The sequence below is a fragment of the Procambarus clarkii genome, chromosome 16 (assembly GCF_040958095.1).
Source record: "Procambarus clarkii isolate CNS0578487 chromosome 16, FALCON_Pclarkii_2.0, whole genome shotgun sequence".
NCBI lineage: Eukaryota > Metazoa > Arthropoda > Malacostraca > Decapoda > Cambaridae > Procambarus > Procambarus clarkii.
Genome location: NC_091165.1, coordinates 37,950,076 through 37,962,003, shown reverse-complemented (window position 1 = coordinate 37,962,003; position 11,928 = coordinate 37,950,076). Strand labels below are relative to the sequence as shown.

The 11,928-nt window shown below is 38.9% G+C and overlaps 1 protein-coding gene across 2 annotated transcripts in view; it reads left to right on the top strand.

Annotated features, from left to right (window-relative positions):
- tkv (serine/threonine receptor kinase thickveins) overlaps window positions 1-11,928 on the top strand; it is a 76,722-nt gene that overhangs the window by 38,865 nt on the left and 25,929 nt on the right. For both annotated transcript variants that reach the window (XM_045745641.2, XM_045745640.2), the window contains exons 3-5: window positions 237-445; window positions 1,433-1,559; window positions 3,330-3,522. In XM_045745641.2, coding sequence (XP_045601597.1) covers window positions 237-445; window positions 1,433-1,559; window positions 3,330-3,522 — 529 coding nt within the window. The remainder of the gene's footprint in view (window positions 1-236; window positions 446-1,432; window positions 1,560-3,329; window positions 3,523-11,928) is intronic.

The following is an 11,928-nucleotide window of genomic DNA, read 5'->3' as shown; positions in this document are numbered from 1 at the left end:
TCCTTTCCCCCGTCCTATCCTAAATCTTTATCCTGATTCCTTCAGGATCAGGTTTTGATCCCTTCAAAGTACTACAGTAGTCATGATGGCTTGGCACTTTCTCCTGATAGTTCCCTTTCCCTACTTTGGTAAGCACTGGAACAAATTAGAACATTTTATACCACAGTATTATCAATATAGTTTGTACTATACTGTTCAGTACTTCTTTTGTTTATCAATTTTATTTTATCCTTCAGTGCCGGGCATACTTGATAGAGCACCATCGTCCCAAGAATATATCTTGCTGCAGAGAGTACGACAGGTGCAACGAGGGGTTATTGCCGCAGCTCTCGCCACAGAAACCCTCGGTTGCGCCGCCAAGAAATTTTCCAGAGAGCCTTCTGCTTGTCACTTTGCCTGTAGCCTTTGTTGCTGTACTGGCGCTGACAATGTCTGTCTGGTACAGGTGAGTTGCACCAATGTTAGCAGATGATAACTTGCTTTAGAAATGTTCCCCTTGGTGTCCATGGCTTTTGTCACCCTTGTTCTTTAGAACTACTGTACTTAAGTTAAACTTTTGTAGAACTTACAGCTGTTTGAAGTAAACTAGTAAAATCCCATACAATATAATTAACAGCTAATTGAAGCAAAAAATTTGTTATAATTGTCACTAAAGGAGCATACGGGGTGGTTAAAGGATAAACTAATTAAGAATGTAAAAGTCAGTCTTAGAACAACAGTTTGTCAAACGAGAAAGAAATTAAACAAATAAATAAACGCTAAAATAAATTACGAAGTACATATAACAGCGCATCCAGTCCTTAAAAGTTTTTCAGGTACAGTATATTGAACAAAGATTATGGAGAAACCCTGAGACATTGAAAACTATGACAGGTCAGGTTACTAGTAATGACAAAGGAATGGATGGTATTTTAAAGACGTACTATGTCCAAATTTTAGACATAGTATGTAATAATTAATATAATAATTAACACAATTATTAGTACTGTATAATTATTTGTCCTCTCTTTGAAAGGGAATAAACTTCAAAGCTGCTTCCCAGCATTTGTGGGGGAGAAAATCCATTACTATTGGTTTTCTTCTGATTTGTGTGTCCCATGGCACCTGTAGTAGACATTCTCATGTTCCCACCGCATTGAACAGCCTGGTTAATCCAGGCTCTTCAATGTGGTGGGAATTTTCCAACTCTAATTATAAGTGTACAGCCAGTTATGAATGAAGTTTTTTTTTTGAGTTAATGTATTAAAGTTTTTCTGTTAAGTTTTAATACTTTTGCTGTATATTTTGTCAAACTGGTATTTTTGTAAGCGTGTTGTCTTCCTTGAGCAGTAGCTTGTGAGAAACATTGCCCTACATTGTTATCAGCTCTGTGCTCTTCATTTCATCATTAGAATTGATACACCCTTTGTCTGTTTTCGTCATTTCTATACAGGTATCGGCAGCGGGAGTCCAATATACTTGTGTACAACAAGCCTATGGGGATTGTGATGGGACCAAGTGATACCCTGAGTGATCTCATTGAGCAGTCTTCTGGGTCAGGCTCTGGACTTCCTCTCTTGGTTAGTGTGTTTTATATTTTTTTGTTATCCTTGTGATATATAACAGTGTGCTCTGTTAATACAAACTTTATCTTTGCCATGTGCCATACTCTTGTGCTTTATTACTTTTAAACTGTTGATTATATTACAGTCCGGTACTTTGACAGAATTTGTAATCTCTTAAATAACTGAAATACAGTATTTGTATTATGAATTATATTTCATCATCTCTGTGATACTTTGATTCATCATCTTCATAAGCGTGAAGGTTGTATTAATTTTTAAGTTTTTGATATATGTACAGTACTGTAATAAATGCATGAGAGTATGTAACATTATTCGGTGTTTGAGCGTGCGTAAATAACTGAACTAGTGAATGAAAGTGCGAGTAATACGTTAGTAATGTACTATACAAAGTAATAAGGATGAGTGGAAAAAGTGTAAACTGCCCTCCAGTTTACTGATAAATGTAACAATTGGGTAAACAAGTGCACCTTATTGAATGGAACCAAAATATTGAACAGATGGATTTCCAACAACAGTAAGCCCTCCATAATTGTCTCCATATATAAAAAAAAAACAGACCCAGAGACACTTGAAGATGTTACACGATCAAAGACCATAATCACTCCAAACATCTACCACCTATGGGTTACTCATGCCCGTGCCACCTCTTGGGGTGGTCTTAATCTTCATTATATTCTTAACATATAATATAAATCTTAACAACAAAATCATTTATACAAGAAGAATTGTGTCCAGAAAGATTTGCTTTTTTTTTCCACCAAGCAGGTTTCAAATGCAGTTGACCTAGGGGGAGATTCACGAAGCAGGTACGTAAGTACCTACGAACGTGTACATTTTTCCTCGATCTTTGATGGCTTTGATTACATTTACTAAATAGTTTACAAGCATCAAAACTTCCCAATCAACTGTTGTTATTGTTATAAACAGCCTCCTGGTGCTTCGGAGCTCATTAACTGTTTAATACTGTACAGTAATTGTAAACAAAGCCGCCAAAGATTGAGAAAAGATGTACTATAGGTTCGTAAGTGCTTGCGTAACTGCTTCGTGAATCTGGTCCCTTGTTAGTAGTATCTTGAAAAATACAATTCCTCTGAGATCTACAAAGGTTTGGTGTGATTTTCTTAATTAGAAAATGTAACTTATTTGCGACTGTCATCAAACCATCTAAATATCTCTGGTTTCTGTGCTTAACCTCGGATCAAACTTTCAAGAAAGTTATCAGCTACCCCTACTAAGGCAAAATTTGTTAGGGGCATCTCTGTTCAGTTTTTTAAAAAGTTTCCACACTTGAGTTTCTTAGTGTATTCAAGTTTTGTTGAAGATCTATTTTCTAATAAATTTTATAATATCAAGTGTTGTTAAGTCAATTCACGAAGCCTTTATCCAACATATTAGTATGAGGTGTGTGCGTGTGTGTAACATTAGAATGGATATATTGATTATGGAGGAAAGTAGTGAACTTGTATAATGAGGCAGGACCATGAGAGCGAATAGTAATGATGAAAACATAAGAAAAAACAGGTATTGAAGGGTTTATTTACATGGGAGTGGTTGCTGGAGAAAAGAGGTTGTTTGTGTGTATATGAAATCTGGGCGAGTTGATCATGTTGATAGTTATGTTTGTAAATAAAGTCATATGTAAAGAGCTAATAAAGAGTTTTTGGGTTGAAAACTTTTGTTGTGTTTTTTAATTGTTGTATATTTGTTTATTCTGTGAAAGCCTATTACAAATTTTGTATAATACTAATGAAAGTAATATTTCAGGTCCAGCGCACCATAGCAAAACAGATACAGCTTGTGCAGAGCGTTGGTAAGGGTCGTTACGGTGAGGTGTGGCTCGGACGATGGAGGGGCGAGAGGGTTGCTGTCAAAGTGTTTTTTACTACTGATGAAGCATCCTGGTTTAGAGAGACAGAAATTTATCAGACAGTTTTATTAAGACATGAAAATATCTTAGGTAAGTTTACAGTGTTCAGTCTTATATTTTTGATTTGTGCATTCTTCTGCTTGTTGTGTATTATTCGTGGTATGTCATGAAGCGGTTGGGTAATACTGTGGATAATTACTGCAGTGTGTTCGTGCTCATTTGTTCGTGATTCTGTATAGTGTAAATAATGATGTAATAATAATATATATAATAATTTTTATTCAGGTTAAAGTACATACATAGAAAATGAGTTACAAACAAAATGTTGGATTTCTAGATAGGGCTAGTATATACTATGCCTAAAACCACTAATATGCACAGCATTTTGGGCAAGAAGTGGGGAAAAACTTAAAAACTAAGACTTCAAAATAATTGAGATCAAAAGCATGAATTGATCTGAAATAGGAAAAAAAAGGAATGATAATTAAAAGTTGAATGGAATAGCAGAAATTGCAACAGAACAGCACAAGTTGACTAAATAAACAGACTACAATTTTCTTCTTACATGGCAGTTTATACATGGCAGATATCAGCAGTTATACAAGTTAGTCATTACACATTAAAGTTTGAGAATAGCAAGACATTAGGTTAACATTTAGGGGGTAAGATAGGTTACATGGAGTTGATTAGGTAATTCTTAGTTTTTTCTTAAACTGGTTGAGAGAGGTACAGCTTTTGACATAATTGGGAAGGTCATTCCACATTCTGGGTCCCTTGATTTGCAGACTCTTGGAATATCAAATAGATATTTGTTTCTAGTGGCACCCATGGGTTTTGTTACAACTCTCTAGGAAGCAATTAAGGTCAAGTTTATCATTACAGTTCAAGAGTTTTATTAATATACAGTACACTTAAGAGGATGTGTAGTGACTTAATATCTAACATATTAAAAAATTTAAGTAAGGGGGCCGAGTGCTGTTTGGGACCAGAGTTTGTTATTGTTCTAATAGATGATTTGTGTTAAGTAATTAGAGGACATAGATGATTTTGGGTAGTAGAACACATCATTAGCTATACGGCTAATATACTGATCCACACCAATAGGTATACAAACACCCAAAATGTTCTGAACTCTGTATTGCACACGGGGCGGGGTGCCGGGGCACCGGTGGCCGTGTGGACAGCACGCTGGACACGTAATCCTGTGGCCCGGGTTCGATTCCTGGCACAGGCAAGAAACAATGGGCAGAGTTTCTTTCACCCTATGCCCCTGTTACCTAGCAGTAAAATAGGTACCTGGGAGTTAGTCAGCTGTCATGGGCTGCTTCCTGGGGGTGGAGGCCTGGTCGAGGACTGGGGCCGCAGGTCCTCGACCTCAAACAGCCCTCATGAGACAACCATGAGCAGAGCAGCTTACTAAGAGGAAATCTTTCCAAGTCTAATACACAGATGTCACCATGCCACCAGATTAGTCCCAGAACTGAGAGGTATGAGCTATGAGGAAAGGCTATGGGAGCGAAACCTCACATCCCCTAGAAGACGGAAGAGTAAGAGGAGACATGATAACTACCTACATAATTCTCGGGGAATTGACAGGGTAGTCAAAGACAAACTATTTAGCGTGGGTGGAACACGAACAAGGGGGCACAGGTGGAAGCTTGGTACTCAAATGAGCCACAGAGACATTAGGAAGAATTATTTCAGTGTCAAAGTAGTTAACAAATGGAATGCATTAGGCAGTGATGTGGTGGAGGCAGACTTCGTACACAGTTTTAAATGTAGATTTGATGGAGCTCAATAGGCTCCAGAATCTGTACCCCAGTTGATTGACAGTTGAGAGGTGGTACCAAAGAGCCAAAACTCAACCCCTGCAAGCAAGCACAGCTAGATAAATATTCAGGAATCCTAAGGCAGAAGACGGCAAAGCTGCAGTTGAATTGTCGGAAATCTAGAGATTAAATGTTGAAACATAGCATTGCTGACAAGACCTGGAGATTGGTTCATACCTGTAGGACTTGCACCCAAAGATATGTTTGTGGTGAACTAAACTAGACTACTGTAGAAATCAGCCATGAGATAATTGTCTTCATACAGGACACGATAGTGCAAGGATTTAGGAGGACGTGCTTCTGGAAACTTTCCTTTTAAGACTAATCATAGCCGAGTTGATAGTGCTATGGCATCACACATGTGGGGTCTACGGTTCGAGACCCACACAGTCCAGGTGAATGGAACATAACCAGTCTGCCTAGAGGTCTGAAGATAATTATGTAAGGCCACAACAAAACAAGGTATGCCATTTTCAAGAACAGGCAGACCAAGTCCAAAACATGATAGGGACCCTTCTGAAGGAAAATTTTCATTTTTGGCCAAGAAGTTAACACTTTGAGGTTCCACAGACTGACTATCTCGTCACTCATTTTACTACTGAATGTGTTCCAACGACGCAGTACTGAGTCACTCATTAAAATATTTTAAAAAAATTTAAATTTTATCAGATCAATCTGGTAGTGGTTTTAAAATAAGCGCCTTTAGATTGCACACAATTTGATACCAAAATCAAAGATATAACATGAAACTTGATGTCCAAACACTTGAAATATTATAAATAGGCCTATGGTCCGAATATTAAAATATTTGTTAAAATTCTATTTATTGTCCTATTATCTTGGGACTAGTTTTAAAATGCGCGCCTTTTTATTGCGAACAATTTGATACCAAAATGAAAGATGTAACATAAATATTTATGTCAGAACACTGGAAAGTTATAAATAAATTTGTGATGATGAGCGTCCAGAATTAAAATACTGTATTTGTTAAAAATCCAGTTATTGCTCTATTATTCTGAGACTAGTTTTAAAATACTCGCCTTTTTATTGCGAACAATTTGATACCAAAACGAGCGACGTAGCACGAAATTTGATGTTATCAAATTGAACGAGTTGAACATTAGGTTGCAATGTACAAAATGGTGCTCGTTCACGGGTAACTTTAGGCTTTTCTGCGGGGAGGCACTCCAGCCTTTTGTACATTTTATTCATACACATCTGTAGGGAATTTAATTGCGAACACAATGATACCAAAATGAGTAACGTAGCACGAGAATTAAGGTAAAAAAATGGAACGAGAATGCACATGTTGCTGATTTTGTGCGTTTTTGCCGACTTTACGCTTTGCTGTTGGGAGTTACACTAGGCTTTTGGACATTATATTTATACACTCCTGTAGAGAATTTAATTGCGAACACAATGATACCAAAACGAGCGACGTAGCACGAGAATTAAGGTGAGAAAGCTGGAACGAGCATACACATTTGGGTGTCACCGCGCGCTTACTCGCACGGAGGGGCCACGTTCCCCCTGTCAACCGCGAGTTTCCACAGAGCGCGAAAGTGTAAGATTAACTCATCTCCCACAAACAAAATTGAAAGAAAATAGGCTCTGAAGGAGAGCATGCATTGCACTATTCCAGTTGCCCATGTCTAAATTATCATTGTTGAGGACAGGAAGCCGGTGTATATATATACTTTAGGTTTATATCAAGGTCTCCCTCTTTCAAGATAGTGACCTTTCTAAGGGTTTGTGGAACCCCCTGCTTTTCAAACCCCAGGGTGCAACCCCGCAACAGTTGCCTCTCATTTATCTATTTATTACTAGGTGAACAGAGCATAAAGTAAAAGGAAATGTGCCTAACCATTTCTGTTCTGCCTGGGAATCGAACCCAGGATCCTTGATTGTGAGTCGAGAACAAAGCGGTGTAATGAGATCCAATTAACAGTAAGATCCTCAAATAAAGTAATGACCCGAAGCCTGTCAACACAAAAGATGTCCAACAAGCCAATGAGGAACCAATGGTAAACGTGAAGGATATTTGTGAAAGATGGTGTTACCAGTGTAACGAACAACATAATGAGAGAAAGCAACTCGGATGATGACTGGCTGAGAACACTAAACCACTGGAGAGCCTGCCAGCGCACCACCATCTAGTGAAGCTTAACAAGTTAACAATGTTGTAGTGGAAAATTAAGATTAGATTCCAGATTATTTTTTTCTCAACAGTACATGATACTAAATGACAAAGTAACATCAATGAAGTTAATCGTCTCTGCGTGCAGTGATTCATTGGAGAATTATTAAGAGGTGGGATTAATTGGTTTGTGTGCACCTATCGTGTATAATTATTCACATTGCATGTACAGTTCCTCCCAATATCATTGATTGTGGTGTGCTTTACTTCTGCCCCACAGTTCAAGTATGTGGGCAACCAGACTACATAAACAGCCAAGCAGGTTGACAAGCAGGCATTTTTGTGCTGTCAGCAAGCTATTACAGTAACTTGGTAAACACGACTTGGTGCAAAGCTGCTCCCTCTGATGTATGATAGATTGTATCATTTTTAGGACTTATTTAAGAAGGGTTTCTCTCCAGTGTGACTCTGCTATTACAGTAACTTGGTAAACACGACTTGGTGCAAAGCTGCTCCCTCTGATGTATGATAGATTGTATCATTTTTAGGACTTATTTAAGAAGGGTTTCTCTCCAGTGTGACTCCGCTATTACAGTAACTTGGTAAACACGACTTGGTGCAAAGCTGCTCCCTCTGATGTATGATATATTGTATCATTTTTAGGACTTATTTAAGAAGGGTTTCTCTCCAGTGTGACTCCGCTATTACAGTAACTTGCTAAACACGACTTGGTGCAAAGCTGCTCCCTCTGATGTATGATATATTGTATCATTTTTAGGACTTATTTAAGAAGGGTTTCTCTCCAGTGTGACTCCGCTATTACAGTAACTTGGTAAACACGACTTGGTGCAAAGCTGCTCCCTCTGATGTATGATATATTGTATCATTTTTAGGACTTATTTAAGAAGGGTTTCTCTCCAGTGTGACTCCGCTATTACAGTAACTTGGTAAACACGACTTGGTGCAAAGCTGCTCCCTCTGATGTATGATATATTGTATCATTTTTAGGACTTATTTAAGAAGGGTTTCTCTCCAGTGTGACTCCGCTATTACAGTAACTTGGTAAACACGACTTGGTGCAAAGCTGCTCCCTCTGATGTATGATATATTGTATCATTTTTAGGACTTATTTAAGAAGGGTTTCTCTCCAGTGTGACTCCGCTATTACAGTAACTTGGTAAACACGACTTGGTGCAAAGCTGCTCCCTCTGATGTATGATAGATTGTATCATTTTTAGGACTTATTTAAGAAGGGTTTCTCTCCAGTGTGACTCCGCTATTACAGTAACTTGGTAAACATGACTTGGTGCAAAGCTGCTCCCTCTGATGTATGATAGATTGTATCATTTTTAGGACTTATTTAAGAAGGGTTTCTCTCCAGTGTGACTCCGCTATTACAGTAACTTGGTAAACATGACTTGGTGCAAAGCTGCTCCCTCTGATGTATGATAGATTGTATCATTTTTAGGACTTACGAAGGGTTTCTCTCCAGTGTGACTCCGCTATTACAGTAACTTGGTAAACATGACTTGGTGCAAAGCTGCTCCCTCTGATGTATGATAGATTGTATCATTTTTAGGACTTACTTAAGAAGGGTTTCTCTCCAGTGTGACTCCGCTATTACAGTAACTTGGTAAACATGACTTGGTGCAAAGCTGCTCCCTCTGATGTACGATATATTGTATCATTTTTAGGACTTACGAAGGGTTTCTCTCCAGTGTGACTCCGCTATTACAGTAACTTGGTAAACATGACTTGGTGCAAAGCTGCTCCCTCTGATGTATGATATATTGTATCATTTTTAGGACTTAGAAAGGGTTTCTCTCCGGTGTGACTATGCATTTCTACCATCTTGACTCTCTAACCCCACCACTTTCCTCCACCATTGTCTCCACTACAAACAACCTAATTACACCAGCCTGTGCTCATTATACCAGACTGTTCATTACTCCAGACTGCTCATTATACCAGCCTGTGCTCATTATACCAGACTGTGCTCATTATACTAGACTGTGCTCATTATACCAGACTGTTCAATACTCCAGCCTGTGCTCATTATACCAGACTGTGCTCATTATACCAGCCTGTGCTCATTATACCAGACTGTGCTCATTATACTAGACTGTGCTCATTATACCAGACTGTTCATTACTCTAGACTGTGCTCATTATACCAGCCTGTGCTCATTATACCAGACTGTGCTCATTATACTAGACTGTGCTCATTATACCAGACTGTTCATTACTCCAGCCTGTGCTCATTATACCAGCCTGTGCTCATTATACCAGACTGTGCTCATTATACTAGACTGTGCTCATTATACCAGACTGGGCTCATTATACTAGACTGTGCTCATTATACCAGCCTGGGCTCATTATACCAGACTGTGCTCATTATACTAGACTGTGCTCATTATACCAGACTGTGTTCATTGCTCCAGTGCTTATTATACCAGACTGTTCATTACTCCAGTGCTCATTATACCAGACTGTTCATTACTCCAGTGCTCATTATAAAAGACTGTTCATTACTCCAGTGCTCATTATACCAGCCTGGGCTCATTATATCAGACTGTTCATTACTCCAGTGCTCATTATAGCAGACTGTGCTCATTATACCAGACTGTTCATTACTCCAGTGCTCATTATACCAGACTGTTCATTACTCCAGTGCTCATTATACCAGACTGTTCATTACTCCAGTGCTCATTATACTAGACTGTGTTCATTACTCCAGTGCTCATTATACTAGACTGTGCTCATTATATCAGACTGTGCTCATTATACTAGACTGTGTTCATTATACCAGACTGCTCATTATACCAGACTGTGCTCATTATACCAGACTGTGCTCATTATACCAGACTGTGCTCATTATACCAGACTGTGCTCATTATACCAGACTGTGCTCATTATACCAGACTGTGCTCATTATACCAGACTGCTCATTATACCAGACTGTGCTCATTATACTAGACTGTGCTCATTATACCAGACTGTGTTCATTGCTCCAGTGCTTATTATACCAGACTGTTCATTACCCCAGTGCTCATTATACCAGACTGTGCTCATTATACGAGCTGTTACTCATTGCAACACAGTTTAACCCTTAACATGCTCGGGGTTTAATATCCTGTCATCCCCACAGGCGCATGTCATTTTGAAAAAAAAAAATGATTTTTTCTTCCTAACCTGTTAATTTGTGTTCACTGATCACGGGAAAAATAATAAAAAAATCGTAAGTGGCATATATTGTCCGCTATAGGGCGGGGAAGTCTGGCAAATTATAGGCGCTGACTCAGCGTGCGTCCCAGGCGGTCTGTTGCTCGCAAGCTGTCAGGCCAGAGTTGCCACAAAGAGATAATTACCGAATTATTTCAATGTCTCTGATTGATTTTTCATACTTTTTTTGCTGTAATATTATTCAATAGTGTGTAGTTTGATATATTTAGATAATAAAATGAGTGAATCATCGCTGTACTGAAAAATATGGTGTGCATATTGTTGATTCAATTATGTTCATCAATCAGTGAACAAATACTTTGTCGGTTATTACATTATAAGCACAGGTTATATATAAGTATCTGCATGTTTTGTTCACTATAACGAACCACTAAGTAGCTATTATGAGTCAAAAAGTAACGAGGAGTGACCGCCGTTTACCAGCCAGCCACTCCCGCCCTCCCTCCAGTCATCTGACTCGCCCACATTCTCCTCCCACAATAATGTTTTTGCTATAATTCACTATATACAGACGTTATATATAAGTATCTACATATTTTGTTCACCATAACTGTACATCTAAGATTGTATGGTGAGTAAAGGCGCAAAGATGTAGCTACTCACACAGTAGGCTGATCGGCGGCCGCCCTCAAGGCCAGACGCACTAATATTTCTCCTCCAACAATACTGTGTGGTGTTATTACGCTATATACACACATTATATATAAATATCTACCTGTTTTATTCACCATACTTGTACAAATAAACTGGTATGGTGCCCAAAGACCATCGTGGTAACCAGTAAACAACACCGTCGTCTGCACGGTGGCGTCGTGCAGACGATGCCACCTCCCTCACCAAAATGGCGGCTCCCAACCTACTCTTGCTGTTTATACCCTCTATACACACGTTATATATAAGTATCTACATTTGTGTTCACCATAGCGAACCACTAAGCTGGTATGCTGAGTGCAGTCAATAAAAGGTGGCCACACACAGTCAAAAGACATCGCCACCACCCTCCCTCGCACAGCATTACTCCTCCCTCCATGGCGCACAGCTAAATATCACCACAATCCTGCTATTATCAGAACCCTGGTCAGTTTTATCACAGTCAGGGGTCTTCTGTAATAATATCATCGCTACATAATAGCATGAACAAGTATAATTTGGCATTTTTAGGCGATGCTGTGGTCACAAGCTGAACAGCAGTGCTGTTAGCTCATGCTGCGTGCATCAGGCTTGGTTGCTCACTCAATACTGAGGCCAATAACACCCGGGAGTTTGGCCCACAATTTAAAAAAAAAAT